Source organism: Excalfactoria chinensis, chromosome 26, assembly GCF_039878825.1.
Source record: "Excalfactoria chinensis isolate bCotChi1 chromosome 26, bCotChi1.hap2, whole genome shotgun sequence".
Lineage (NCBI taxonomy): Eukaryota > Metazoa > Chordata > Aves > Galliformes > Phasianidae > Excalfactoria > Excalfactoria chinensis.
Genome location: NC_092850.1, coordinates 1,105,359 through 1,129,584, shown reverse-complemented (window position 1 = coordinate 1,129,584; position 24,226 = coordinate 1,105,359). Strand labels below are relative to the sequence as shown.

The 24,226-nt window shown below is 49.6% G+C and overlaps 2 protein-coding genes across 2 annotated transcripts; one reads left to right on the top strand and one right to left on the bottom strand.

The window, feature by feature from the left end:
- The first annotated feature begins 2,225 nt into the window (after positions 1-2,225).
- On the top strand, positions 2,226-6,716 carry MISP (mitotic spindle positioning). The gene is made up of 5 exons (XM_072357568.1): positions 2,226-2,320; positions 3,507-5,472; positions 5,650-5,840; positions 5,936-5,974; positions 6,196-6,716. The coding sequence occupies exons 2-5, from the start codon at positions 3,615-3,617 to the stop codon at positions 6,280-6,282; spliced, it is 2,175 nt and encodes a 724-aa protein (XP_072213669.1). The 5' UTR covers positions 2,226-2,320; positions 3,507-3,614; the 3' UTR covers positions 6,283-6,716.
- Positions 6,717-7,499: 783 nt separating this feature from the next.
- Positions 7,500-11,812, bottom strand: LOC140262749 (uncharacterized). Its single transcript, XM_072357275.1, has 3 exons — positions 11,807-11,812; positions 10,067-11,243; positions 7,500-8,335 (listed from the first exon to the last, which is right to left on the bottom strand). Exons 1-3 carry the CDS (start codon positions 11,810-11,812, stop codon positions 7,500-7,502), a joined length of 2,019 nt encoding a protein of 672 aa, XP_072213376.1.
- Between the last annotated feature and the right edge of the window lie 12,414 nt (positions 11,813-24,226).

Sequence of the window (24,226 nt, the reverse complement as noted above, 5' to 3'; positions counted from 1 at the left end):
CAGCTGTGCTCAGTGCCTGGGTATAGGGGGGTTAAAAGGGCTGGGATTGGGGGGGGGCGGGGGATGATGGAGATGAGACATCCCGATCCCACAGAGCACCATGAAGATGCCCGATCCATCAGCAGGTTGTGGAGCACATCTGGCCCTGTCTCCCCCCTCTCCCCTTGTTTGGCACTTCCTTCAGCTCATCACACCGCAGGCACAGTGAGCAGAGCTGTGGGATATCCCCAGCAGTCCCCACCTTGGCATCAAGTTCCCCATGTACACAAAGTGCTGGGGCTGAGCCTACCCAGGGTGGAGGCAGAGCTGTAGTTGGCTGGGCTGCTGCAGGATACAACCTCTTGCTCCCTCCCCTCCTGCCAGCTGGGCACGGAGCCTTCCCTCCCTACATCCCTCCCTACATCCCTCCCTACATCCCTCCCTACATCCCCTGCCACTGCCACAGAGGTTTCTGCACCCAGAGCCCCAGCAGCACGGAGGAGCGGAGATGTTTAAGTACACCACACCATGGCAGGTCCTCTGTGCCACTCTGGAGCCCAGGGTGAAGGTGAGGGCAGGTGCTCTGGTTGTCCTCATGGCACCACCAGCTGCCAAGGGGGAGTGGGGAGGAAGAGGAGGATGGATGGGCTGTGGGATGCTGGGAGGAGGGGGATGCTGGTGTGATGCTGCATGCACAGTGATGGGGCTGTAGCAGTGGGGGGCCTGTTATCCCAAGGGGACAGTGCTGGGGTATGGACCACCACTGTGTGGCTACGTGTCTCTATCCATCTCTGCAGTGGTGGGGGGTCCCATGGGTCTCACTCCACCCCAGGGGGCAGCACTGCTATCAGGTCATGCCTGGGATCTCACAGCATATTTGGGACCTGTGCCCAGCTGAGCCCGTTGGCAAAGCTGCCCCAGGGCTGTGCACACACGGCTGTGCCCACTGCAGGGTGTGGTGCTCAGCAGCCACTGGCTTGGACTTTGTCTCAACCCCACAGTAAAACAGGCACTGCTTTCCCTCCCGGAAACACAGAGCTGCAGGTAGCTGTGCCACCAACAACGACTGCCTGGTAAGGGGGTGCTGGGCTGCTCCCATGGGAGATGTGGGGTGGTATGGGGCTGGATGGGGTCAATGGGATTTCCCAGTGCTCTATAGCCAGAACCAGCGGGGTACAGCAGCAATGCTCATCTCAAGCCCAGGGCAGGATGGGCTGTGTGAGATGGGTGGGATCTGTTTGGTCAGAGCAGGGCTGAGGCAGTCAGGATGAGGATGGGGATGTCCTGCCCCAAAGAGAAGAGCAGAGCATGGAGTGGGCACTAATCAGGGTCAGTCGTGATGCCTGGTGTGAGGCTGGGTGCTGCTGCTGAGTCCTGGGCTTAGGACAGAACTAATGGTGATGGTGCTGCCCTGCTGGGCCCCAGGGCACTGAGATCATTGCAGCCAGTGCACTGCAATCCCATCCTCAGCCTTTGGATATGATGGCCCCATGTTCCTGTATTCACACAGGGCGGCTCCCAGCTGGCAGAGGATGTGATCCCCAGGAAAGAAGAGGGATGAGGGGGCTGATGGCAAGGCCAGGAGCACTGAGGCTGCCACACCACTGCCAGCACCCACCCGGCCCTGCCTGTGCAAACATGGGGTTATCAGGCAGCTGGCAATGGTGAGCACCAAGCCAGGAGAGGCCCCGAGGTGTAAACAAGAGAGTGAGAGCTGCCCCAGCTTGTTTGCTCAGCCTGTGGGCTGCTCAGGAGGCCACGCTGCTGCAGCTCCAGCCCTGCGTGGCTCAGAGCAGTGGGGTGCTGGTGGCACAGCAGCTGCATCCCCATGTCACCACCCTGCCCTGGGGAAGCAGCTCAAGCTTTACCCCAGGTTGGCAGAGCCAACCACAAAGCCAGGGCTCAGGGAAGCTGTAACTCCATCTCTTGTTGGGGTTCTTGTGGCTGCAGGAAGGCAGGTGGTGCCCTGGAGGAAGGTGTGCAGGAGCTTTTTGCATTGGTGCAATGGTGCAGCAGTGCGTGGTCGGTGCATGAATGCACACTGCTGCATCGGTGCATCAGCTGTCAGTGTGTATGTGCTGTGGTCCAAGTGACTCTGCAGGCGTGGGAGCCCTGGCACAGGGCAGTGGGTGGTGTGGGGGGGGTTGGGAACAGGACGCTGAACTGGGGCCAGTGATGAGCCCAGCTGAATTCTTGGAATTCCTCCACCGATGCTGGCTGAGCTTATCAGGGCCACGCAGCACCCGCAGCACTGAGCCACTCCCCAGAGCACACGGCTCAGCTGGGCACCCTACACAGCCACCCCGGGGCATGGGACCCCCACACCAATGGCTCCAGGACTGTAAGTGCAGCGCGGCGGGGCAGGAGCGAGGGCTGAGGGCAGGGGTTGCTCACACAGGGTGGGCACAGGAGGTGTGTGGGCACCCCGAACCTACATGGGGTGTGGGTGCAGGGCTGGCTGCAGCACCCCGGTTTGTTCCTGTGCTGTTGCAGCAGCAGGGCTGGGAGCAGGAGTGTCCATTTGCATGGGATGTGTGGATGTGTGGCACGATGCAGGGCCAGGACAGCTGGGTGCTGCTGTGTCACCCTCAGAAAGGACTTTTGTCCCTTCCTGATGTGATAAGGTGTGGGCAGGCAGTGAGTTTTCATTACCTGGTTCACCACAAGCTGTAAAAGAGCAATAACGAATTACGGGTAGAGAAATAATGAGGTTACAGGAATTCAACTGGGGCACAGAGCAGCCAGGAGTGACCCTTCCCAGCAGAGCTGGGTTCACAGTGCATCTCTGATGCCCCAACTGCTCCTATTGGCACCAGTGCTGCCCATCCCCAGGCTCTGCCCCCTCCTCAGAGGGGCAGAAATACCCCAGCAGGGCAGGGGGGTGGAATGCAGCACCTGCAGCAGCACTGCATTGCAAAGGCATGCAGCAAGCAGGGAGCACGAGGTGCTGCTGCTGGGTTTCTATGTCCCCCAGCACAGGGCTGGGCAGGCATTGCGTGCTGCATTACATGCTGCAGGGCTGGGACCCATCCGTGCCACCCTGCCCTGCCCTAGGAGCTGCTTTCCCACCCAGCCCAGGCCCATTTAGCAGCAGGAGGATCGGCGCCAAGGTTAGGGCAGGTATTTACTCCTCTGTGTGACACACGGGTTAAAGTCTCTTCTTTTTATGAGCCCTGAAACCATTTTTGTTATCTTTACTGTTTCAATAACGGCAGTTATTTGGAGTTTCCTTCCTATAAATGGACAAGAAAGTCCCAGCACAGTGTCGTCAGTACCTATCCCAGCCATGAGGCCACGTACCCAATGGTACCCATGGCAGCCCATGGGTTAGGGGTGGCCCAAGGACTGACACTTGTGGGTCAATGGAGCAAATGACTTTTATGACGTGGTTATTCCATGTGATGCTGTCTGCCTACGGGCGTTGCTCGGTCACTGCAGGAGTGACGCTGTGGGTGAGGATGTTCTGGGTCAGGTAGAGCTGTGCTGCTCCTTGATGTGCCTCTGCTTGATGTTTCTCCTACCTACAGGGGCAGCAGGATCTCACTTTGCACTCCGGACACCTCCAGGTGAGCGCAGAGCCCACGCAGCCCCAAGAAGAGCTCAGCAAAGCGTTGGATGCTGACAGCAGCCAGACGATGGACAGGGTCACTCGGCACATGGTCTTCCAGTACCCACACACACGCGACCACAACGATGCGTCCACAGATGGAGACGATGATGTATTTGGCTACAGCAGCCAGAAGGAGAACGGCTACGAGCAGAAAACCAGGCTGAAGTCACCCTCGTATTTCCTGGATAGTGGGAAGGATGTGTGGAGCCCATCCCCAGACAGGGAGTCCCAGCTGGAGGTGGTGCGGTCGGGGAGCCTGTATGACCTGAGGGCTTACAGGGGTGAGAAGAAGCCCTCTAAGATGTATGAGGATGATGAGCCAGACCCGTATAGGCTGCAACCCTTAAACATCTCCCCTGAAAAAGCAAAGGAGTTGGAGGATAAGAGGAGGGAGGTGATCCGGGGCCAGGTGGTACGGAAGAGCTCCACTATGGCTGAGAAGTGGAGCTCCATGGATGAGCTGAGCTCCATCACCACAGGTGGTGGGCAAAGCCATGGTGTCCCCGGTGCCTTTGCCATCTACTTTGATAAACCCTCCCCAGGCCGGGCTGTGACACCTGTGGACCCAGACAGCATCGATAGGGAGCAGATCAACTTCTCGGCTGCACGGCAGCAGTTCCTCATGCTGGAGAAGAGCAGCCCTGGTGCCTTGTTCAGCCCAGGGTACACCCCGTCCCCAAGGTCGGAGGTGACAGTCAGAACCTCCAGGCAGGAGTGGCACAGTCCTGACACCGTCACAAGGGCTGAGAGGGGCCGTGGTGACACCACGGGGTCCACACAGGGCAGGATGGATCAGAGCATCTACACTGTGTACAGCGTGCAGCACCAGGCCTTGGGGAAGGAAGAGGGCTATGCCCACGGGAAGGGTAACACCAACATCTCACATCCCACGGGGAGAGCACTCGGCCTGGCCAGAGCATCGTCCAGGGACGACCTGGATTCGGGGTTGGGGGAGATGTACAGTGCTGGATACAGCAGCAATGGCAGCGATGTCCCCAACGGCCTCGGGGATGTGAAGGATGGTGGGGGCTCAGCGGAGGGCAGCGGTGAGACGCCCATCGAGAGGGAGATCCGGAGGGCACTGGAGAGGGAGGAGAGCCTATGGAAGGAGCGGGGCATGCAGAGGCTCACATCCAGCAGCGAGCTGGTGGAGATCCAGACCAAACCACTGCTGTCCCTGCACACATCCCCGGTGCAGGGAAGGAAAGGGAAGGACAAAGGCCGCGCATCCTTTAACGTCCAGCGGGAAATAGAAAAGGAAACAAAACGCGAGGAAGACCTGCGGAGGCAGGGCAGGCTGCCGGGGCTGTACGACCGCGGCACACCGCAGGAGCTGGGCGAGCTCCGGAGGGTTTTCGAGCAGGAGGAGCAGCAGCCGTCCTCCAGCCGCCGGGTGGCCGAGCGACCTCGGAGCCCCGGAGACGGCCTTAACGACGGCACCCGCACCGGGAGGGCCCTCTCCAGCCCTGCGGTGACCCTTCCGCACCAACGGGGCCGGGATGAGCTCTGGTCCTACGAGCGCGCTTCCGCCGGCACGAGGGCGAGGGAGGATTCAGCGGGAGGAAGGCTGCCCGGCTCCACCCCGAGCCCCGTCCTGCGTAGGGAGCACTTCGCCCTCAGCTTCTGGCAGCCCCGCATCTCCATCTCCGACGGTATGGGCACGCGGAGCGCGGCGCGGAGGGAGCTGAGCCCCGACGGGGAGCACGGCCGGGACGAGCAGTACACGCTGCGCACGTGGAGGCCGCAGCGCTCGGCGTTGATCGAGGAGGAGATCCGCAGCGATCTGCAGCGCGAGGAGGAGCTGCAAGAGCAGCGACGGCGACGGCTGATGGACGGCGGGGACGGCACCTCCAGGGAGAGCTCCCGTTCGAGGCACAGCTCGGGTAAGAGCAGGGCCGGCCTCGCTCCTCGAGTCCGAAGGTGTCCGCTTGGGGACCGGAGCGCACCGTGCCCGGGCGGCACGTCGGGGTGTGGGGCTGCAGGCAGTGAGCCATCCCTACGGACAGGGAGGGACAACGCAGAGCTCCGCATGAAGCGTCTCTTTCTCTCTCTATCCGCAGCCGCCTCCGGTGCCAGCGGCAGTTATTCGGTGTCCAGCTCACCGGTTCCGGTCCCGCAGCAGCCGGGCGTTCTGGGCCTGGTGACATCCTTCACCCCGCTGCGGCTGAGCTGCTCCGAGAGCTCCGGTCCCGATTCGTTGCGGTGCAGCCCGTCGGAAGAGAGGAGGAGGAGGACGAAGGAGGAGGGCAAGGTGAGACGTGGGGAGATGGGAGCGCTCTGATGGTGTGAAACGCGCTTCCCCCTTTTCCCAGGATTCGCTACACCTTTGTTTCTCTCTTTTCTCAGTACGCGGGCATCGAACCCATTGACAGAATCAACACGGAGGTACGGCCCTGTCTGTGCTGGGGGGGCTTCGTGGGGGGGGGGGCTGTGAGCTGAGTCCGCCCCTGCTCGTCCCTCATCCGCCGGGCGGGGGCAGCGGAGCGCGGACTTCACCGAGGAACGGGAGGGTTGTGTGCAGGCGAGGCGGCTGTTCAAATGACTAATTAATAATAATAATAATAAAGGGCTTCTTCATGAAAAGAAAATACGTTCTGTTTCCGCAGGTGGTGGAGAGCACGCGGGTGGTGCGGCACCAGAGCGCTATGGGGCAGCGCTGGGAGAGCGGACAGCTGAGCACCGACAGCGACTGAAGGGGATGGAGGGGGGGGGGGGGAGGTCTGTGCAGATCCGAACAGCTGATCCGATCCATTCAGCATCCGCGTTTGCTTTCACCTTTTTCCCTTTGAGGTGAAGCAATACTTTGTTTTTATTTAAGTGAAGGAAGATGGGGGAGGGGGGGAGGGAATCCAAACATTTTGTTTTAATTACTTCTGCAAGGAGACGGCTGGGTGGAGAGAAATCATACGGTGATGGAAGGTCCTTCTCATTGCAAGCTGTGCTTCTGGCTTATAACAATAAATGGCGTGGTTTTAGGCTTAGCAGCCAAGAAGGCCCCAGGGCTGACATGCAGAATCGAGGGGAAATGGAGGCTTCAGATTGAGTCGTTGATCTGCTGAGGCACGGTGATACGTGATATATTGATGCTGTTTATATTGCTAATTTATTAAAGCCGTTGCTCTCTCTCACTTGGTGCAGTTTGTGTGTCTGGCAGAACTGGAGCAGTGCTTGGGGCCCACGTGTGACACCAGAAGGGTCAGGAGCATTGCAGGACTTCCCTCCAGCTTGCTGGACTTTGCTCGGCAGTGCAGCGTTGTTCCCTTCTGCTGCTTCCCCTTTCAGTCCCAAAACCGATAGGTGGGATTTCAGCCCCCCTTCCCTGCTATCAAAAGAGGAAAAGAAAGCAGTTTTGCAGAAGTCTTCAGTAGTCACTTCCCTTGGAAGGGCTGCTCCCTCAGCCACGCAGTCAGGCTGGCAATCACAGAACCACAACACGAGGGGGTGGGAAGGAACCCTCAGCCTTTGTTCTGCTGTTTTAGAACAGGCAGACAACGTCAAGCAAAACTGTTTTATTTGAGTGCATCAACAATTCAGTGCAACAACTTGCCTGGTCTTGAAGAGGATATATTGAGTGAATAGCAATTGAACAGCTGAAGAAGTTGGTTGTGGCAGCTAAGGAGCCCTATCCCAGTTAATACCAGTTGTTCTATCACACCACTAATAACAGTGTAGAATACTGACTTTGTTTTTGCAAACTTGAAAACGTAACATCCTCCTTTCTAACTAACTGAGCTGTCTGTGCTGCTCATAGAATAACAGATTTTCACTTCACCTGAGAAGGAAAGCAATGCAAACCTGCAGGCTTTGTGTCCTCAGGTGAAACAAGAGACAGACGTTCAACCTCTACTAAAACTTCTCAAATACAACTTCAGAACATGCTCCTTTCCAAGGGAAATAAAGTGGGTGCCTTTTATTTCCTGAACTTCTTTTCAGATGCTTTGACCTGCTGGAGAATGGTTTTCAGCATCCCCCCTATTTTGGCCTTGGTCAGTGATCTCCTGTTGTACCACACTTGGTCCCACACGGAGTACATGTGTCTGGGGGAGAGATACAGCGGGTCGTAATCATGCATCATATCCCCCGGCCTCTTCTCTGCATACTTCTTATAATCTTGGACTGGGCAGTTTTCAGGGTTGTTGGGTCTGGCAAAGAGATGTGGAACTGATTCCCCTTCAGCTCCCTCTGCATTGAGCTCATGCTTCCACTCCAGGTACTCCAGCCCTGCCACATCCCTTCTGAGCACCAGCTGTCCCCAGTACAGATTCTGGCCCTGGTTGTGTGTACTCGCCCCAAACCCCCTAATGATATTCACAAACATCAGGTACAGAAAGCCCTGTGGGTTGGAGTGACTTAACAGCCCGCTCTTACGGAGATGATCCACATTCTCATCCGTCAGGTTCTCCAAGAGAGTCCACTTTTTTTCTTTCTGTTGTTGAGATAGAAGCTGATGCTTCTGTTTCAAGGCTTCCTGAGATGCTCTGAATTCAGATCCTTTCATCACGCTGTACTCGTAACTGTGATCCTTGAGGTACCTGTCTATGCTGTTCTGAAAGAACTGCAAAGACCAATTGGAGAAATCCGTGCCGTTGTGTCTCTTTGCAGAGGTGTAGAACGAGGCCAGGTAATTATCGAGGTCTTTGGGTGGCATCATGTAGATCTCACGTGCTTCAGAAGGGCAGTGCACATGCAGCCACTCTCTGAAAGCTCTGATGTTGGCAGGAGTGCGGTTTTTCTTGCTCAGCACGTCTAAAAGATAAGAAAGAGCTCTGTGATCAGTGACAGCGAGCAAGGAGAGCAGCGAAAGAGAAAGAGATGCAGAATAATGTTCACCTTCTTGTTAAAAATCAGTCAGTCACAAACCCTTCCCTTTAAAGCTTTGGTTTTGATTTGCCAACACCACCCTGTAGCACTTGTCTGGACAGGGAAGTACAGCCCCTGTCTTCCTTGCTTGAGCAGTGAATCTGCATGATACCATCTAGATAACTATGAGGTATTTTCACTTTGAATCATGTTTAATTAGGAGAGAATTACTGGGAGCTGCAATTGTCATTTGCTGGCTTGTCTTTATGTTGGTAAGGGACTGAATTTTGCCCTGGCTGACTTTGAGGTCATAACCATGTTCATAACCAGCAGCTCCAGTCCTGCTACTGCAGCATCAGCCACAAACGAGCCAAAATGGACCTGGTGAGCTTTCAGCAATTTGCAACTACTCTGGCTTGTATTTTGTGGTGACCCCAGGGGCCGAAGTCTGCTCTGTTCAAATGAATGGGAGTCAGCCTGGATGTGGATGCTGTCATCTCCCTGCATTCCATACATTCAGAATGTTGTACCAGTCGTTATGTAAGACACATTTCAAAGTGTTCCTCTGAAACCTCTTCAGGGCAGGAGAGCTCTCATTGTGAAATACAAACATGAACCCAAACTTAGGGGTGAAGAGTAAGGAAGAAGAGGAAAAGATGAGTCAAAGTATATCTATCTTTAAGCAAGGGATGCCAGGGTTCCAGTTGGGTTCTTTCTCAAGTTGCTATAGCAATACCACACCTACCTGGTTCCACATAGCATGAGAAATTAGTTCTTTGGATTGCTGCAGAGCCCCATCTGCTCACCTGTGACTTTTCCAAGGCTGAAGAAGGGGTAGATTAAAAAGGGTTCCAGAACCAACATCTAGAAATTCCTCTTCTGGCACTGAGCTATTTTGTATGTGCTTAGCAATCATAAAATGCTGTGACTGAATGGAGGTGGATTCTACTGTGCTGCTATCTCAGTGTTTTGCCTGTTTTGTTACTGACTGGTCCATGGGAAGAGATGGATGCCTCAGTGCTTACACCTCGATGCTAGCAGACCAAACCATGACATGGACTAAGCCAACAGCTGACATGGATTGATGTGGAACACCACCTGCATGCATGCAAATCAATGCAAACGCTGTGGCTCACTATAATGTCTTTAAAAACCTGGATATTTGCATTTTATTTGAGGTGTTTAATCACTCTATTAAATGATGTGCAGCTGGTATTAAGGCTCTGCTGTATCACACATCAATCCTAAGTCAGAGTTTCAGCCAAAATTTCTGGGTTTTTTGCTTTAAAAGTTACTTCCTTGTTCTTTTTATCCCTCTGTGAGACCAGAGTTCACAGCTCTGGTTCCAGTTTCTCACAGGGATTCTGTCTTAAGTACAGCCAAAATATTATATGGTGATACCAAATGAAAGACCAAAATGTTCAAAGTGGGTAGTTAAAGCTACAGCCAAGTCAGCATCGGGGTATCTCAGTGAAAGGCATTGTCTATGGAAGTGATGATTGCTTAGAGATATTTTTAGTCCCTTTTAGTAGAAATGGCATGACCTAAATAGGATGCATTTATTTAGATGCCACAATATGCATTTTGCCAGCTAAAAGAAGTCACCTTCCTTTACTAGGATGGGAAAGTGAAACATGCCCACAAACCCTCCCCGATTGAAGCTCCGGGGCATCTTACTGGTTTTTGAAGATTCAGGAGGTTGGTTGTCATTCCTGCCTTCTTGGCTCAGTGAGGCTGAAGGACGAGGGGTCTGTTCAGCCTCTGACAGCCTGCTCTCCTCCGCAGGGCCCTCGGTGGCACTCCCATTCAAGTCTAAGGTTCCTGAGACACTGCATTCAGAATAGCTCAGCTGGATTTGCTGCTGGACATCTACTGTGGCATCAAGCTCAAAGAACATCGCAGGGGCAGGTGGCTCTAGCTGGGCTTTTGCTTCAGTGTTGGAGATAGGACTCAATTCTAAATCTTCTTTCGGTGTTGCTGACCCAGCAGAATCCCCCGCTCTAGAATTTTCACTTGTGAACTTTGTGGGATTAAGGGGACCCAGACTCAAGAAGCTGCTTTCCAGGATCTTTTGATCCCTTCCAGGAGATTTAAGAATATAGCAAAGAGTTGGGGGAGGCGCTGTCGTGGGGGTAAAGCCAGATGTAGAGGTGGCTGTCTGCTTGTTAATTTCTGTCTTCTGGTCATGATACATCTGCAAACCTGCCTCAGCAGTTACATCTTCAGGCGGTGACTGCGAAAGAATAACCAGGTTGATTCTCTCTTCTTGGTTTTCTTCCTTCAGTGCATACTGTTCATCATCAGAGATGTATTCACTGTATTCTAGCTTCATCTCATGGAGGTCTGTTCTGATTTCGTCTGTGGATATTGACAAATGCTGCTCTGTTTCAGAGCCTGGTTTGCTGTTCCTTTGGTTTTCTCTGGCTGGTGGTTCATTACACATTTTGCAGATGGTATCTTTTTGCTGAGAGCTCCCTGCAGGTGTGCCACGTGATCCTGTGGCACCACCGTCTCTTCTAGCCCTTTCAAAAGACGAGGCTATCCTGATCCTCTTTTCACCTAAAGCAGCACCTTGTGTCGGAGCCCCGAGGGATGTTTGCTTCTTTCTCTTTTCTGCAGCCTCATTCTTGCTTCCAAAGTGTAAATCTTCACACGTCCAGTGATAGGCATGTCCAGCTCCGCAAATCCACAGAACAGAATTGTCCTTGCTAGGCTGACCCATGTTCTGCATGGTTTCCAAGGCCGGAATATGAACACATATAGTCCCATGAGTGTGTGCCCAGGTGACAAGGTTGGAGAGATCCTTGCAAAGCGAGCTGACATTGCTGCAGCCTTCATCAGCGATGCTCTCAAACTGCAAAAACACATCAGAAGTAATTAAGTGAAAGAGGTGCACAAAGTGGTAGTGCAAGGGGCTGCTTTCAGCCCCATCTCAACTGAATAATAATTCCATCCTTCTAATGATTCTTTCAAAAACAGTATGTTCTTTCTTTAATAATAATTTTTATAATAATTGCCCTCTTTGAAGACCTGGAAGGTTATGTGAGTGTGGTTCTGGAACGGTGAGTTTATCATTGATACAAATGCAACGTATGCATAATTGTGGGCTTGTGCCTTGATCAAGTAGTTGTGCTTAAGAAACTATCATACTGCAGCTGAGCCACAGCAGCTGTTCAGATGCGTCCTCAATCCACAGCACAATTAAGATGAACACAGGTGAGGGGAAGGCACCTCACTGAAGTGGATCTGTGGATCTGAGCAAGCTTGTACCTGTAACAGTTCTGTATTCACTGATGGAAAACAACAAGGGGAAGTGTCAGGAATCAGCTCCTCTGTCTCCCTCCTCCCTGTGGCCAACAGGGCTCATAGCTGTGTTGTCAGGAGGATGCTTTCCAGAAGCTGGAAAAGGGACCTCACCTCCATGTGTCTAAAATTCTGTAATTTTAATGCTATAACCGACTCTGCTAGAAATAATTGGTTTGGGTATAATTTATGCTGTAAGATATACTCACCATGCTGCTGTTTCTTTTCTCACTGGGTGCCCTTTTGTGTGGAATTCAGCAGAATATCCTTTCTTTTTCTCTCAGAACCTAAAATAACCATCAAATGCATGTGTGTATTTAGAGAGAGAAAATATATTTTTATATACATATGTAAAATATCTGGCTATAAATGCTACCATAGAACACCTGTCTTCACAAAGGTAAGCAATCACGTTTAGTCCAAAAGAACTCTATATAGAAAGCTTGGCTTATGTAAATATTTGGAAGATTTGCCTATATGGTTTACCCCCCATTAAAAATGGAACAAATATTGAGGGCAGAATTTCAGAAGGGAGATGTTCCTTCCAGCCCTGCCACTTTGTGTCTAGCAATCTTAAGTTCTCCAAACTGAAGTGCAGAAACATCTCTGTGTAATAATCTGGAAGGACACTGTAATTCCTGCGTCACTGGTTACACACCTTGCTGTCAGCACAGATATTGCAACAGAGCCAAGAAGCCTCACTGTGCCCTTTGTGACTGAGACTGCATGAGCTCATTGCTTGTAATGGCAGTTTTTACTCCAGGCATCTTAGTCTGTTATTAATTAAAGGTTTTACATTAAGTGGCAGCAAAAGATGCCCAACTGAAAGCACTGTACACTGGAATCCTGTCCAAACTGGCTGTGGGAGCAGCTCTGGCCCTGCAGGCTGTGAGCTTGAGCCTCCAGGGCTTGTTGCCAGCTCTGTGTGCTGCTCTTCCAAGCCAGCCACAGAAGATGGAAGAAAAGCATCCCAGCTGACAGATGTAGGGCTGCTTTGTAAGCTGTGAACATGCTGTTTGTCTGCAGGGATTTATTTCACCAGCAGGTTAGTTAAACTGAGGGAAAGACTGTAGGTGCACGGTCGTACTGCAGGTATCCAATTGTGCGCCAGCACCCAAGGCTCCACTCAGCACACAGCCCACTCCCTGCCATGCTCCCCCAACCAGGGAAGGCCAAGATAAGGCCCAGCACTCAGCCCAGCTGCCAGGAGGAAGGAGTGTGGCTGGGGGCCACAGGAGCCATGCGGTGGGAGCAGCCCTTATGTTTTGACAAACAAAACCCAGGGATTGGGAAACCACTGCTTGGCCAAATTCCTGTGCTGAAGAGCTCCTGGATGTGTGTTTACACAAGCCTTGCTCTGTTGATTCAGAACTTCCAGAAAGCAGCACACCCGGGGGCCTGCACAGCAGCCCAGCTCCATGGCTCAAGCTGGCACAGCACTTAGGCACTCTGAATTGTAAATGGATACTACAGCCTGCTGATGCCAAGGCAAAACGTGCTTCACTGAATGCAGAGCCCAAGTGAGAACGCATGCAAAATGTTCAGGCAAAAGTGTAATTGCTCTAAGAGGAAGCGAAACAAAAGGCCATTAAAGCGGGGTGGACTTCTGAACTACTCAGCATGAGACTGTCCTCTTGAACCAGGCAGAGGTAATAACTACACTAACAAATACCTGTAGTGCAATTAACAGGTTTTCCTTTTCCTAATTAGGCAAAGCACAAGCCTAAGAGACAAAGAAACACATCAAAAGTGAAGCAACACAAAACAAAGTTCTCTCTAAGCTCAGGTGATGGGAAATGGAACTGAATGTCCCTTTCAGCAAGAGCAGCACAGCTTGAATCTCTCTTGTCATGTCAGCTTTACATCCCAGTGAGGAATGAACAGCAGGCATCAGAACCACTGCAGCTTGGAGTGAAATCGGTGCATGTCAGCAAAGCTCTGGAAAGCCCTTCTGCTCTTCCACTTGCATCAATCCATATGTTCCTTTTTATGGCTTCCTATTGATAGCAAAGCATTCTGGGCTAAAATTATCAGTGCTGTCTGCAGATGCAAGCTTGTGAAACATGCAAAGCCAGGATTTTTAAAGAATTTTCTAGCAAAAATCTGCTTGCTTTAAAGTAGTGGAATGGGCAGCTCCCTGCAGTGCTCCTCAGCCTTCCACTGCATGTTAAAAGCTGAACTAAGCTCTGGGAGAACTGTTTTGCTCTTTCTGAAGTTAGAGCTTTATCTTAGAGCTCAGTATGTGTAATTTCTCCCCAGAGGGCAGGACAGCTTGGGCAAAGGAAGAATTTCCATGCATCACTTTGGCACTTACACACTGTGGGAAAAGGTAATAGAAATGGAAGCTCTGTGTGGTCATAAGGCCATGATGTTACTGACTTGGCAGATGATCATCTTGATTTTTATCATGGGAGCCCTTCAATGGAATGCTTTTATCTCTCCTTATCTCCAAGCACACGTCTTCCTTTTCCTGATCTCATTGAAAAAAGCCTTTTTTCTCTTCAGATTTAGGTCCAAATAAAAACTCTGGTAATCAGTTGAGGGTACTTCTTTAGCCCACTCCTGCTCTCTTATTTACATTGGTTGAGAGTACATCCAAAGAAGACTGAATTTACCATTAGAACTGAGCAAAAAGGGAGAAAAACAATGGGAAAAATGTGTTTACAGCACTACCTGCTTCCAACAAAAATAGGCTCTGTGTGGGGAAGGGGTTCAGAGCTTGGTGTCTGTATGCAGAACTCACACCTTCGTGCAGAAAAGCAGGAAATTCCAAAGCCGTGCAGTGAATGTTTGTTTGCTTTTAACCCATAGGGAAATCAGTGCATTAATACAACCTATAGTTAATGTGAATTCATGCTCACTAGAAGAAAAAAGGGGGAAAAAAAGTTGTTTTGCTCTCTCATGGCCCTGCACATGAATATCCATAATATAAATATCCATACTTTTATGTTTCCATGAACTCCATGCAGCACTACAGTATGTGGATGGTTGTCTGAAACTCTCTGTGATGTACACAGGCTTATGCAAGCAGGAGAACTAAATAAAGAGCCTAATTGTATAGACACTGGAAGACCTTTAACCACGCTGTTCCTGTCCCTCCACCCTGTAATAGTCCTGGATGTGTTTCTCTTATGTGTCATAAGGTCTGCTTCACAGATTAGAAAGCTGAGGCATGCACAAAGCAAGTAAATATGAGAGCTTTGGCTTTTCAGCTCTAGATAAGACAGTGCAGGAAACTGGAACAATCCTGGTTGGAAAACAGGATACAGAGCAGCAGTTCTTAAACTTGGCTCCCACCCCCATCCCCCAGCATGGGTTGTTTGTTCCTGCTTGCTTGAGTAACACTTACAGGAGGTGGAGGGACTCGGGACAGCTGTAAAACACACATAGAGGAGGGGATGGGCTGCCAGAGAGCTATAGGGAATGGGTGAGGGACGCTGCTGGAGGGACAGGGTGTCTGGGTCAGCAACAAGAGGAAGTTGTGCTTGAGCACGTCTGCTTGAAAGGAGCAAGGAGGGGACTGAGAGTGCAGCAGAAGTTGCTTGTGGCTGCCAAAACCCATTGTACTTGTCCCACCAATTCTTAGCAAGGGCCTTTGGGGTGGATTAATCATTTCCCAGCACATCGTTCTTCCTGTTCTCTGCCACGTTTGATTCTTTCTTCCCCACACTGTACCACAGCCTTCTCAGCACTTCTTCAGCTCTGTTCTGCTCCACCACTCCTGCCCTGCTTGCAGAAATACAGTTCCTTGAACAAGAGCATTTTGGTCCAAAGAACTGGACACATTTTTTCATCTGAGTCCTAATTATCTCTTTTCTTGAGGGTCTGCACTGCATGGCTGCCGTCCTTGTAACAGAACTGTGAGCTCTAAATCAAGTCTGCTTCAAATAGAGCCAATAAAAGCCTGCAGCCAGCTGGCAATGGCTCGCCTGATCCAACAAACAGTAATCAGCCTCTAAAAACAGATGTAGTAAAGGAAAAAATTAATTTTAAAACATGAACCACTATAAATAGGAAAGAAGGAAAAAAAAAAGTATGAAAGCTGAATTTGGAATAGGGCAAATCTGTTACTTGGGTGGAAAACGCTACCACATCCATCGCAATTGTGTTGCTTATCCTGTTAGTGCTGCCATTTGTGAGCAGCCTCACACTTAGGATTAATGCCATCAGGGGGGAGGGGGCTGTTATTTTCCATAACTATTTTCTATGTAGACTGATTGATTTTTCCCTTTTTCTTTCTTTTCCTTCCAGACCTGCACTAGTAGTGAGTGCCCCTTTGTGTCAGCAGGGAGCTGACTGGGGGAAATTGCTTCATTCCCCAGCAGCCGTTTGTGTTAAAGTAATCTTCCCTTTTATTAACAGGAGAGGCAAGAAGGTGTTTGTAAGACAGTGTTTCATTCCTGTAGCTGTTCGTCTCTTTGCGGTATATTTCAGGAAGCTCGAGCATCGCTAGCCACGTGGTAACAGCACGGTCTGTGGTAACTGGTATGATTCTAACCCTCACCATTGAACGGAGCCTGCAGACACCACAGCCAAAACCTGCGCTCCTCCCAGGCAACGTGCCCACGGCGAGGCCCCGCCAGAGGGCGCTCACCAGCCGGGATGCGCTTTGCTCCCCTCCCACCGCTGAGTCCCCGCCCACCGCCACCGCACCGCCAATCAACTGTCCCTCCCGTCCATATGCCCCGCCCACCGCTGTGGCCCCTCCAATCAACACGCTCCGCCCACTAAACGCAGCCCCGCCCACTGGCAGCAATGGCGGCACTGTGGTGGTTGGAGGTGATGCTCTCAAAGGTCATTCCCAACTCAAATGATCCCACAAGCAGGGGGTAATGCTACATAAAACACTCTGGTAGAAAAAAAATGGTTATTAAATAGTATTTGTGGTGAAACCGTGACTTGTAATTAGTCCTAATTGTTCCCAGTGAGACATACTAACCTATATATGTATATATTTAGCAGTAAGGAATGATCTTAACTACAGACACATTAACTCTTCCCCAGGCTTGAGGATTTCACCCTTTTGGAAGCACTTCAGGCCTGTGATGACTCAACATGGGGGTGTGTGCTGAGGTCTTGCTAGCAACAAGCAAAGAGCTCGTTCCCCTTTTTACACCCGGTGTGCTTATGAAGGTTTGCTTTGGATGCGATGCTCAATGGCTGTGGCTCCTATAAGTAGATGTTGCACCAGTGGAGCTTTTGCTCTGATAGAATCTTGTGCTGTTGTTGCCTTTGGAAGTGTCGCTGTGTCCCCCTACCTCCTCCAGGGTCACTGGGGATGCTTCAGGAAGCCTCACACGGAGCACTGCAGTCTAAAGAGGGAGGGAAGGATCTGACCGGCACCTAGAAGACAGCGTAGCCTAGGGAATAAGAAAGAACATATTAGTTATATAGAAAAGTGATCGTAAAGCGACTTAAAGATCCCTTGTGTGGGATAGGCAGCTGTGCATGAAGGTCTGCAGACCAGGTGACACGAGGCACTGCTGGTACGGTGCTGTCCATGCACTCTGCATTCACTGCCTTTGTGTCCGAGCATCTCATCAGATTAAATATTAAGCATTCTAAAGGATCTCGTGTTCCTTTGTTTCTTTGGCAACAGAGAACTTGAGCGCTCTTGATCCTCCCCGACTTTGCATTTTGCAAGGGGTTCATGTCACAGTGTTCTTCTGATGCTTGTTTTAACGCCCTGGAGTTCTCAGTCAGTTCTCAGTGGTGTACGATCTAGACAAGGAGATAGCTACTTTGTGAGCAGGGCATTAACTTGCAGAGGCCAGATATAACTAATGTGTATGCAAATAGTAAGTAGCCAGTCTCCCTATTAAAATGTCTGGTTTGAAGACATTGCTTGTAAGTGACTGCTTCTGTTCATACCCTTCCATCTACTTTGAGCAAATAGGACCCATGTTGGTTTGAAATCAGAACGTTGCTTTCCATTTTTGCCATTGGAAACACAAGTCTTAATAGTATGAAAGCAAAACCCCTCAGCTTCGGGAGCAAGGCTTCCCTGTGCTGCTTCCATTACATAACATCCTCCAGGAACATATGGGCCAGCAAACAGAAGACGTCCGCTGCATAATTATGGCACTGACAAACCCATTGAACCTCAGCAGCTGCCACTGGGGAGATTTCATTCATTCCCAGTATTGCCTTTTAAACTTAAGTGGCACTGGAACAAACACATCTTTGATCCAAGTAGGAAATCATTTGGAGCTCTGTGCTTAATAGAGCTGAAGCCCTGGGAAAATGATGTCTTTATTAGCCTGTATGACAATGTGGGCCTCATGGCAGGCATGCAGCAGTCTGATGTCAGCCCCATTACTTTTTCGGATGTATTTGGAAATATTTGTTCTTGAACTGATGTGGAAAAAAAGAACTTTAATTCCGCTGTGCTGCTGAAGGACCTATAAACCTCATTTGGGATATGAAGGGAGGCGGAGAGGAAGCACAATTTTGGCAGTTCCAAACCAGAGCTGTGTCTCTGCATTTCTTCCTTTGGGCTATTTTATGTTCTTTTGGGGTCACTTGTTTCTCCCTTACCTCAAAATGCAAATGAGGGATTTCCCTAGAAAACCACTCTGTCTTATTCCCTGGTGGAGGTAATTGTAAACATGATCAATCTAAATATGACTCCTAGTTACAAACAGTTACATCAGCTGAGAAGGGAAGCTGGCTCATGCACAGATAAATCTGGCATGCTTACAGTAAGTGAGCAACGGTTGGCAGATATAAATGTCTAATGGAGAACTTCTAGATGTGTGCATCTCTGTCTCTTTTAGGGCTTCTTTTTTTTTTCTTCATTTAAATGAACTGCGCTCAGACTCTGAAGTTCCCTTGTCTGGAGTCATCTAGCATCTGTGTTATATCCATTTAAACAGCAGATGCAATGGGAGACAGCCTGACGACAGAGGACAGAGGTGATGAGCTAGCGTTTCAGTGAACAATACCTCAGCCTGACAGGTGAGCAATGGAGAGCCTTTAGAAATAATGCATGAGCTTCAGGCTCCCCTGCCATAGGAGTCTGTTACCACGCTGCTCACCTGGTAGCTGCTGTTTCCTTTACCACTGATCCCTTTCACGACATCATCTGTGCTGCTGGAAGAATCAGCAGCCCAGTAATGGAGCTGGGAGAACCAGGTTGCAAAGTAGTAGTGAGAAAAGCAGCACTTGGATTTTGGTTCTGAATTACACAAAGCCCTCCAAGTTCCCAGACAAGTGAGATGTCTTTAAACCCTGCTTGCCAAGCCATTGAGACCCCCTGTGTGGTTTACCAGGAAAGTGGCACCATCATTAGAGCACAATAAAATAAAATCATTGCAAGGAAATAAAAGAGCATATTCTGGTCTCTTTCTGAGCAGATTTGTAGCACGGAAGGTGACTGAACTGCACCAATCTTTTATTGCAGAAAGAAATAAATCAGGCCTCTGAATAAAGAAAAAGAAATGTAGAACTTGAGCTACACAGCAGAGAAGAGAAATTATGTTTATTTCACTGGCCTGGGATAGCACAGGGAGATGTGCTTGTAAGGATGGTTGTTTGTATAAATAAATGTTCATTCTTGGCAGTGGAATGCAAACTATGCTGAAGGGCTGGAAACAGACCACTTTGTAAAGCTGAGGCCAGAGTAAGGGAAAGATGAAGCGAAGTTGTGGAGAGGAAATTCACATTCATTTTTAGCAACTCGGAGAGTTTCTCAAGCATGTTTGGCATTTTTAATTATGCTGATGTAGAGCCTATTCCAAGGACAAAAGAAGTCAGGATCACAGGGTAAACAATTAGGAAACTGCAGAGCAGCCAGATAGGGGATTGCTGCCTGCGGGTCTGGAGACCTTGCTGAAATATAGGATCATCTTTCATACTTTCTAGACAAATGGAATTTGAGTGTCTTGCAGAATCCTGTGTCAATGGTGGTACACGTAGCACTGGAATGGCAGGAGTTTACCACTTGTTGCTGAGCAGAAGCATTTTGGAAACATGGTGAAGGAGTGGTTTTTAATGCACACCTGCTCTATTTGCCTGAGATACCATGCCTCGTGTGCTAATACAAGGGCTGCTACTTGTACTTTTAAGCTTGGTACAGTTGAATAGGAACTTGCATTCTCTATGAGATAATGGAAAGTCACAGTGGAGGTATCCAGCTTCTGGGCATGAATAAATCATCAAGGGTATGAATTATTCAGCGATCATCCCCACAACATGTGCTACATTCAGACTCAAGAAGCAGTATCCCTATTGTGTGGGTTTTTTTCCCTCCAAACATTACGAATGTATAACAGGCGAATGAATCTAAATATTCAAATGAAATCTTGGGAAATTAGATTAGGAGAATAATTTATTAAAAAGAAACAACAACAGAGCAGTAAAAAGCTGCATGAAAGAGCTGAGATATACATCAGCTTGGCTAGAACTACAATGATCAATCAGACATTCTTCTTAGCTTGGTGACACTGTTGAATCAAGCTGTCCACAACAGAATCACACTGGGATGTAGGAATAAATAGTGGCTCGGGAAATTGAAAACACCAGTTGGAAGAAAGAGCTGGAATTATATGAGCACACAAACAGGACAGAAACTGACCTGTGCACATCTTGCGTGCAGTTGTGGTGTAAGTTAGAGGGGGCATAACCAAGCCAGAGATGAATCCACTCCAACACACACTGGAAGGGGAAGAAAAATAAGTCCAATGCACTCAATAGCCAGGAAATGGCTGGTTCATCCCTCACAGGAAATGAGTCACCCGAAAGCATCTGCGAGGAGCAGAGAAGACAGGGAACTTCTGAACTAACACGAGCTGATAACGACAGCATAAGACATACAGAAAAGTCTCTCCTTTTGTCAGTGTTGGGAAGGAGGGAAGAAATGTAAAACTTCAGATTTTGTGATGATTCTTACAGTTGTAATTCCATGCAAATACCGATACGATACCGGCGGACAGGCTGTGCCAATGGTGTTAAAAGGTGAATTCGGATCGTAAAATGGCAGCACTAATGAGATGTTTCATGTGCAGATAAAATTGCTTGCAAAGTGCTATCCATCCTCGTCCTTGGAAGGGAAGCATCGAATTGCTGCGTGGCACAGCCAACACAACCTTCAGTTTTGCTGCTTTGAAACATTTCCTTCTGCATAATAACTCCTGCCCTGCAGTGCTTCTGGTCCCCCTCCTTACCCCCTTCCTCAGGCTGGCTGATCAGCAGACACACAGGCCTTATTTTGGACTGATAAACACAGCAATGAGATTGCTCTTTCCCTGCTAGCTCTAGCCCAACCATTTCCAGGGCTCTGATCTGGCACAGTGAACGATGCACATAAGAATGTTCCTGGCATCCCAAGATGTTGCTAAAGCTGCAAATACTCTTTTAAAACCAAACAGCCACGTTAATTGAAAGTGGATTAAAAGAAATCAAAGCAACAAAAAGGAGCAAGGTTATTTGAAACACTCCCTGCCATTCCAGATTTCATTGGGGTTATACTGTAGCAGGGTCATGTATGAAAGTGTTTCCTGGTTTAGGAGTTTGCAAGGTACTGAGGATAAAAAAGAAGAGGAGGGCACAGGAAAAGGATGTTTTGTCATTAAAAGCACTGTCTAGGATATACAGACAGTAGTTCATTTTCCTGATCAGAGACCATATTTTTGGAGGGTTCTTGTTTTCAGTTCACTGATAGAAGGGCAGGATTGAACTAAGTCAGCAGAAGAGGGAAAAAAAAGCTTTCTAGTTTGCCAAGGAATACACAGAAAAGCGTCCTGTGACTGTAGCACAGGCTGCAGGGCTATTTTAAAACACAAAGAAAAAAGGCAGGAAAAGGGTCCTCTTCATTTCAGAGCTTTCTCTTCCCAGCGTGGTAAATTAAACTCAGAGAGATAACACAGGCAGGAAGGGCTTAGAAAGAGAAAAAACCTGGGTGTGTCTCTCCAAGGCCTTTCTGGCCATGTGAGTAACCGGAGCTGGGGGAGGGTGGGACCTTGTGCTGGATTGTACCAAAGAAGCTGATACATATTTTTCTTCCTTCTCCTCCTCCTTTTTTTTCTTTCTCTTTTTTTTCTTCACGTGGCTGTTTTCAAAACAAATAGATACAGAGTCAGGTCATTCTCCCAGCTATCGGTGTTGTTCTGTTTTGTTTCTCTTCTTTTTCATTAAGTATTATCTTGTTCTCAAATGCATTTTCCTGTTTGGCCCGGAGAATTGCAGCGTTACACAATAGCATCCTCAGTCAGTTTGCTACCATTGTGTCAAAAAGGATACTGAAGTTTCTGTTAAGTATTACAGTAAGATGATAAAAGGTTGCATAATCAGCGTTTCTGCTACAAAATGTAAGGAGGTTTTTTTTCACTTAGGCTCCAACGGCACGAGAGGTCTTTGAAATATAATAAACCCTTGATGCCACCCACCCATGTTTGCTTTTGCAAAGGTACTTGAAAAGCAGCTGGCATATCTGCACGTGCAATAAACTCGTTTCAACAGCCATCAGAAAATGAGATATTAGATAATATGAAACAAAAGTCTTCCACGTGAAACGCAGCTGAAAATAGGCACGGTTAGAGAAACTGTGTTATGGTTTGTGAGATGGGAGTCAAGTTCCTGCTCTGCTTTGATCAACCCCCTGGCTCTCAGATCAGCGACTCTAAAGCAAATCACACAGTCCCATTCTTTGACTCATCTAAGCTGTAAATCTCTTATCAGTGGCACAAGTTAAGCCCTCCTTTCATATGCAGTACCTAGCAAAATAACTTGGATATCAGAAAGGGCCTTTGGTCACCTGCAGGGACCATGAAGGGAAGAACATAACTTCTCTATTTTGAACTTTACTGTTGCTACGAAGGGCAAATGGCTGGGAGCCCAATGAAGCTCTTAACAAAATCTGAGCTCACTGGGAGCTCTTGCATGTCACAGATAGTGCCAAGAGTGAGGGCAGTGAGCTGACAAGCAAAGCATCCCACCACCCTATGAGAAAACAGGGCTTTGGGCTATAGGAACCAACCCAGTAACGTGTCTTCAAGAGAAACCTACAGCTGGCTTCACATTTTTAACATCTTTTCTCCCCTATAGTTACCTGCCTCGTGTATGTTTCAGAAGGAAATGAGAATATAGAAGGCAAGCCCGTACCTGTCAGAACTACCTAACATTAAGCAGAAGCACAGCCCAAGGACACGACTCCATGTTTTGATTGCGCTTTTAAATCCTTTCCCAAACCTTAGCAGGTGCCACAAGTTACATCTCTTATGCTTCCAGCCACGATCTGTATTTGTTTATTGCTGACAGCAGAGGCAGACTGGCAGATCTGTACAAATGTTTTCACAAAGGTGTCAGCAGTGGGTGTGCGAGTGAGGGATGAGGGATCCTTTCTGCAGGAAGACCAGTATTATGTTGCCTAGAAACACTCAAAACAGGGCTGCAGCTAACGAAGCGAGATCAATGTCGACTGAACGTTAGATCTTTGATTCAGTGCTACACAAGGGACTCGTAGGAAGGTCTGGGACTATTCACTTTTGTGCCGCAGTCAAAGGATAGGGTTATGACAAAGCGAGGCAAAGAAAATAAATAACGCTGGTAGAATCCCCAGCGAGGAAATACCGGCTGTATTTAAACAGAGAGGCAAAGAGCTTTACAAGATGGTGTGAGCAAGAGGAGGAGCCCAGTGCTGCCAGGTGGGAGTGCTGTGGGGGTCCAGCCTGGTGGGCCCACATGAACCAGGGGGACGCTCACTTCTGTTCCTTACTTTTTCCCAATGATTTTAAAGCAGGAGGAGGTGGACAGTTCCATTTGAGAGAGCCAAGAATCCAACACCAACCCACTTACGCTCACCACAGACGACCCAGCGCCTGCAAAGAAGTGCAGGTTTTTACCTCAGCCTCCGTGAGATCTGCAGCAATTAGAAGGAAAGACGCTTATTTAAGTAATCACTGACTGGAAATGAGGCGTCGCTGTCAGCAAACGATGCCACACAGGTACCTGAGGGGAACAGGGCCTCAGGCAGCGCAGCTTTACCTCAGGCACTGCGGCCTTTACCTCAGGCACTGCGGCCTTCACCTCAGGCACCGCGGCCTTTACCTCAGGCACTCCCGCTCTGCAAAACCCTGATCCTTAAGGCAATACCCGCAAATAAACAAGCAGATCTTGCCCCCAGACTCACATTTCTAAACCATTCAACTAATCGATCGAGCCTCCCTTACTCGAGATGGTGACTGACAGCAGCGCGAGGCTTCCCTGCCCGGAGCCAAGATGGCGGCGGCGGCGGCCGCTCCCCGCGCAGAAGGCGGATGACAACACAATGTGCACGTTGGCGCCTTTGCCCGTACTCAAGATGGCTCCCGATGCGGTTATTTCATACCCTGCCCCCAATCAAGATGGCGGACGCGTGTGGCGTTTCGGCATCCTTCCCGCTCTCAAGATGGCTCCTCCCAGCCGTGTCCCGGAGCCTATCCAATCGCGCCACACATTGAGGTTGAGTCCCGCCCCTCTCCCGCCCTCAGCCAATAGACGAGTCAAGAGCCTCCAGGGCGCCAACCCCCGGAGGCGGGCAATCCCCGCCCCGTCCAT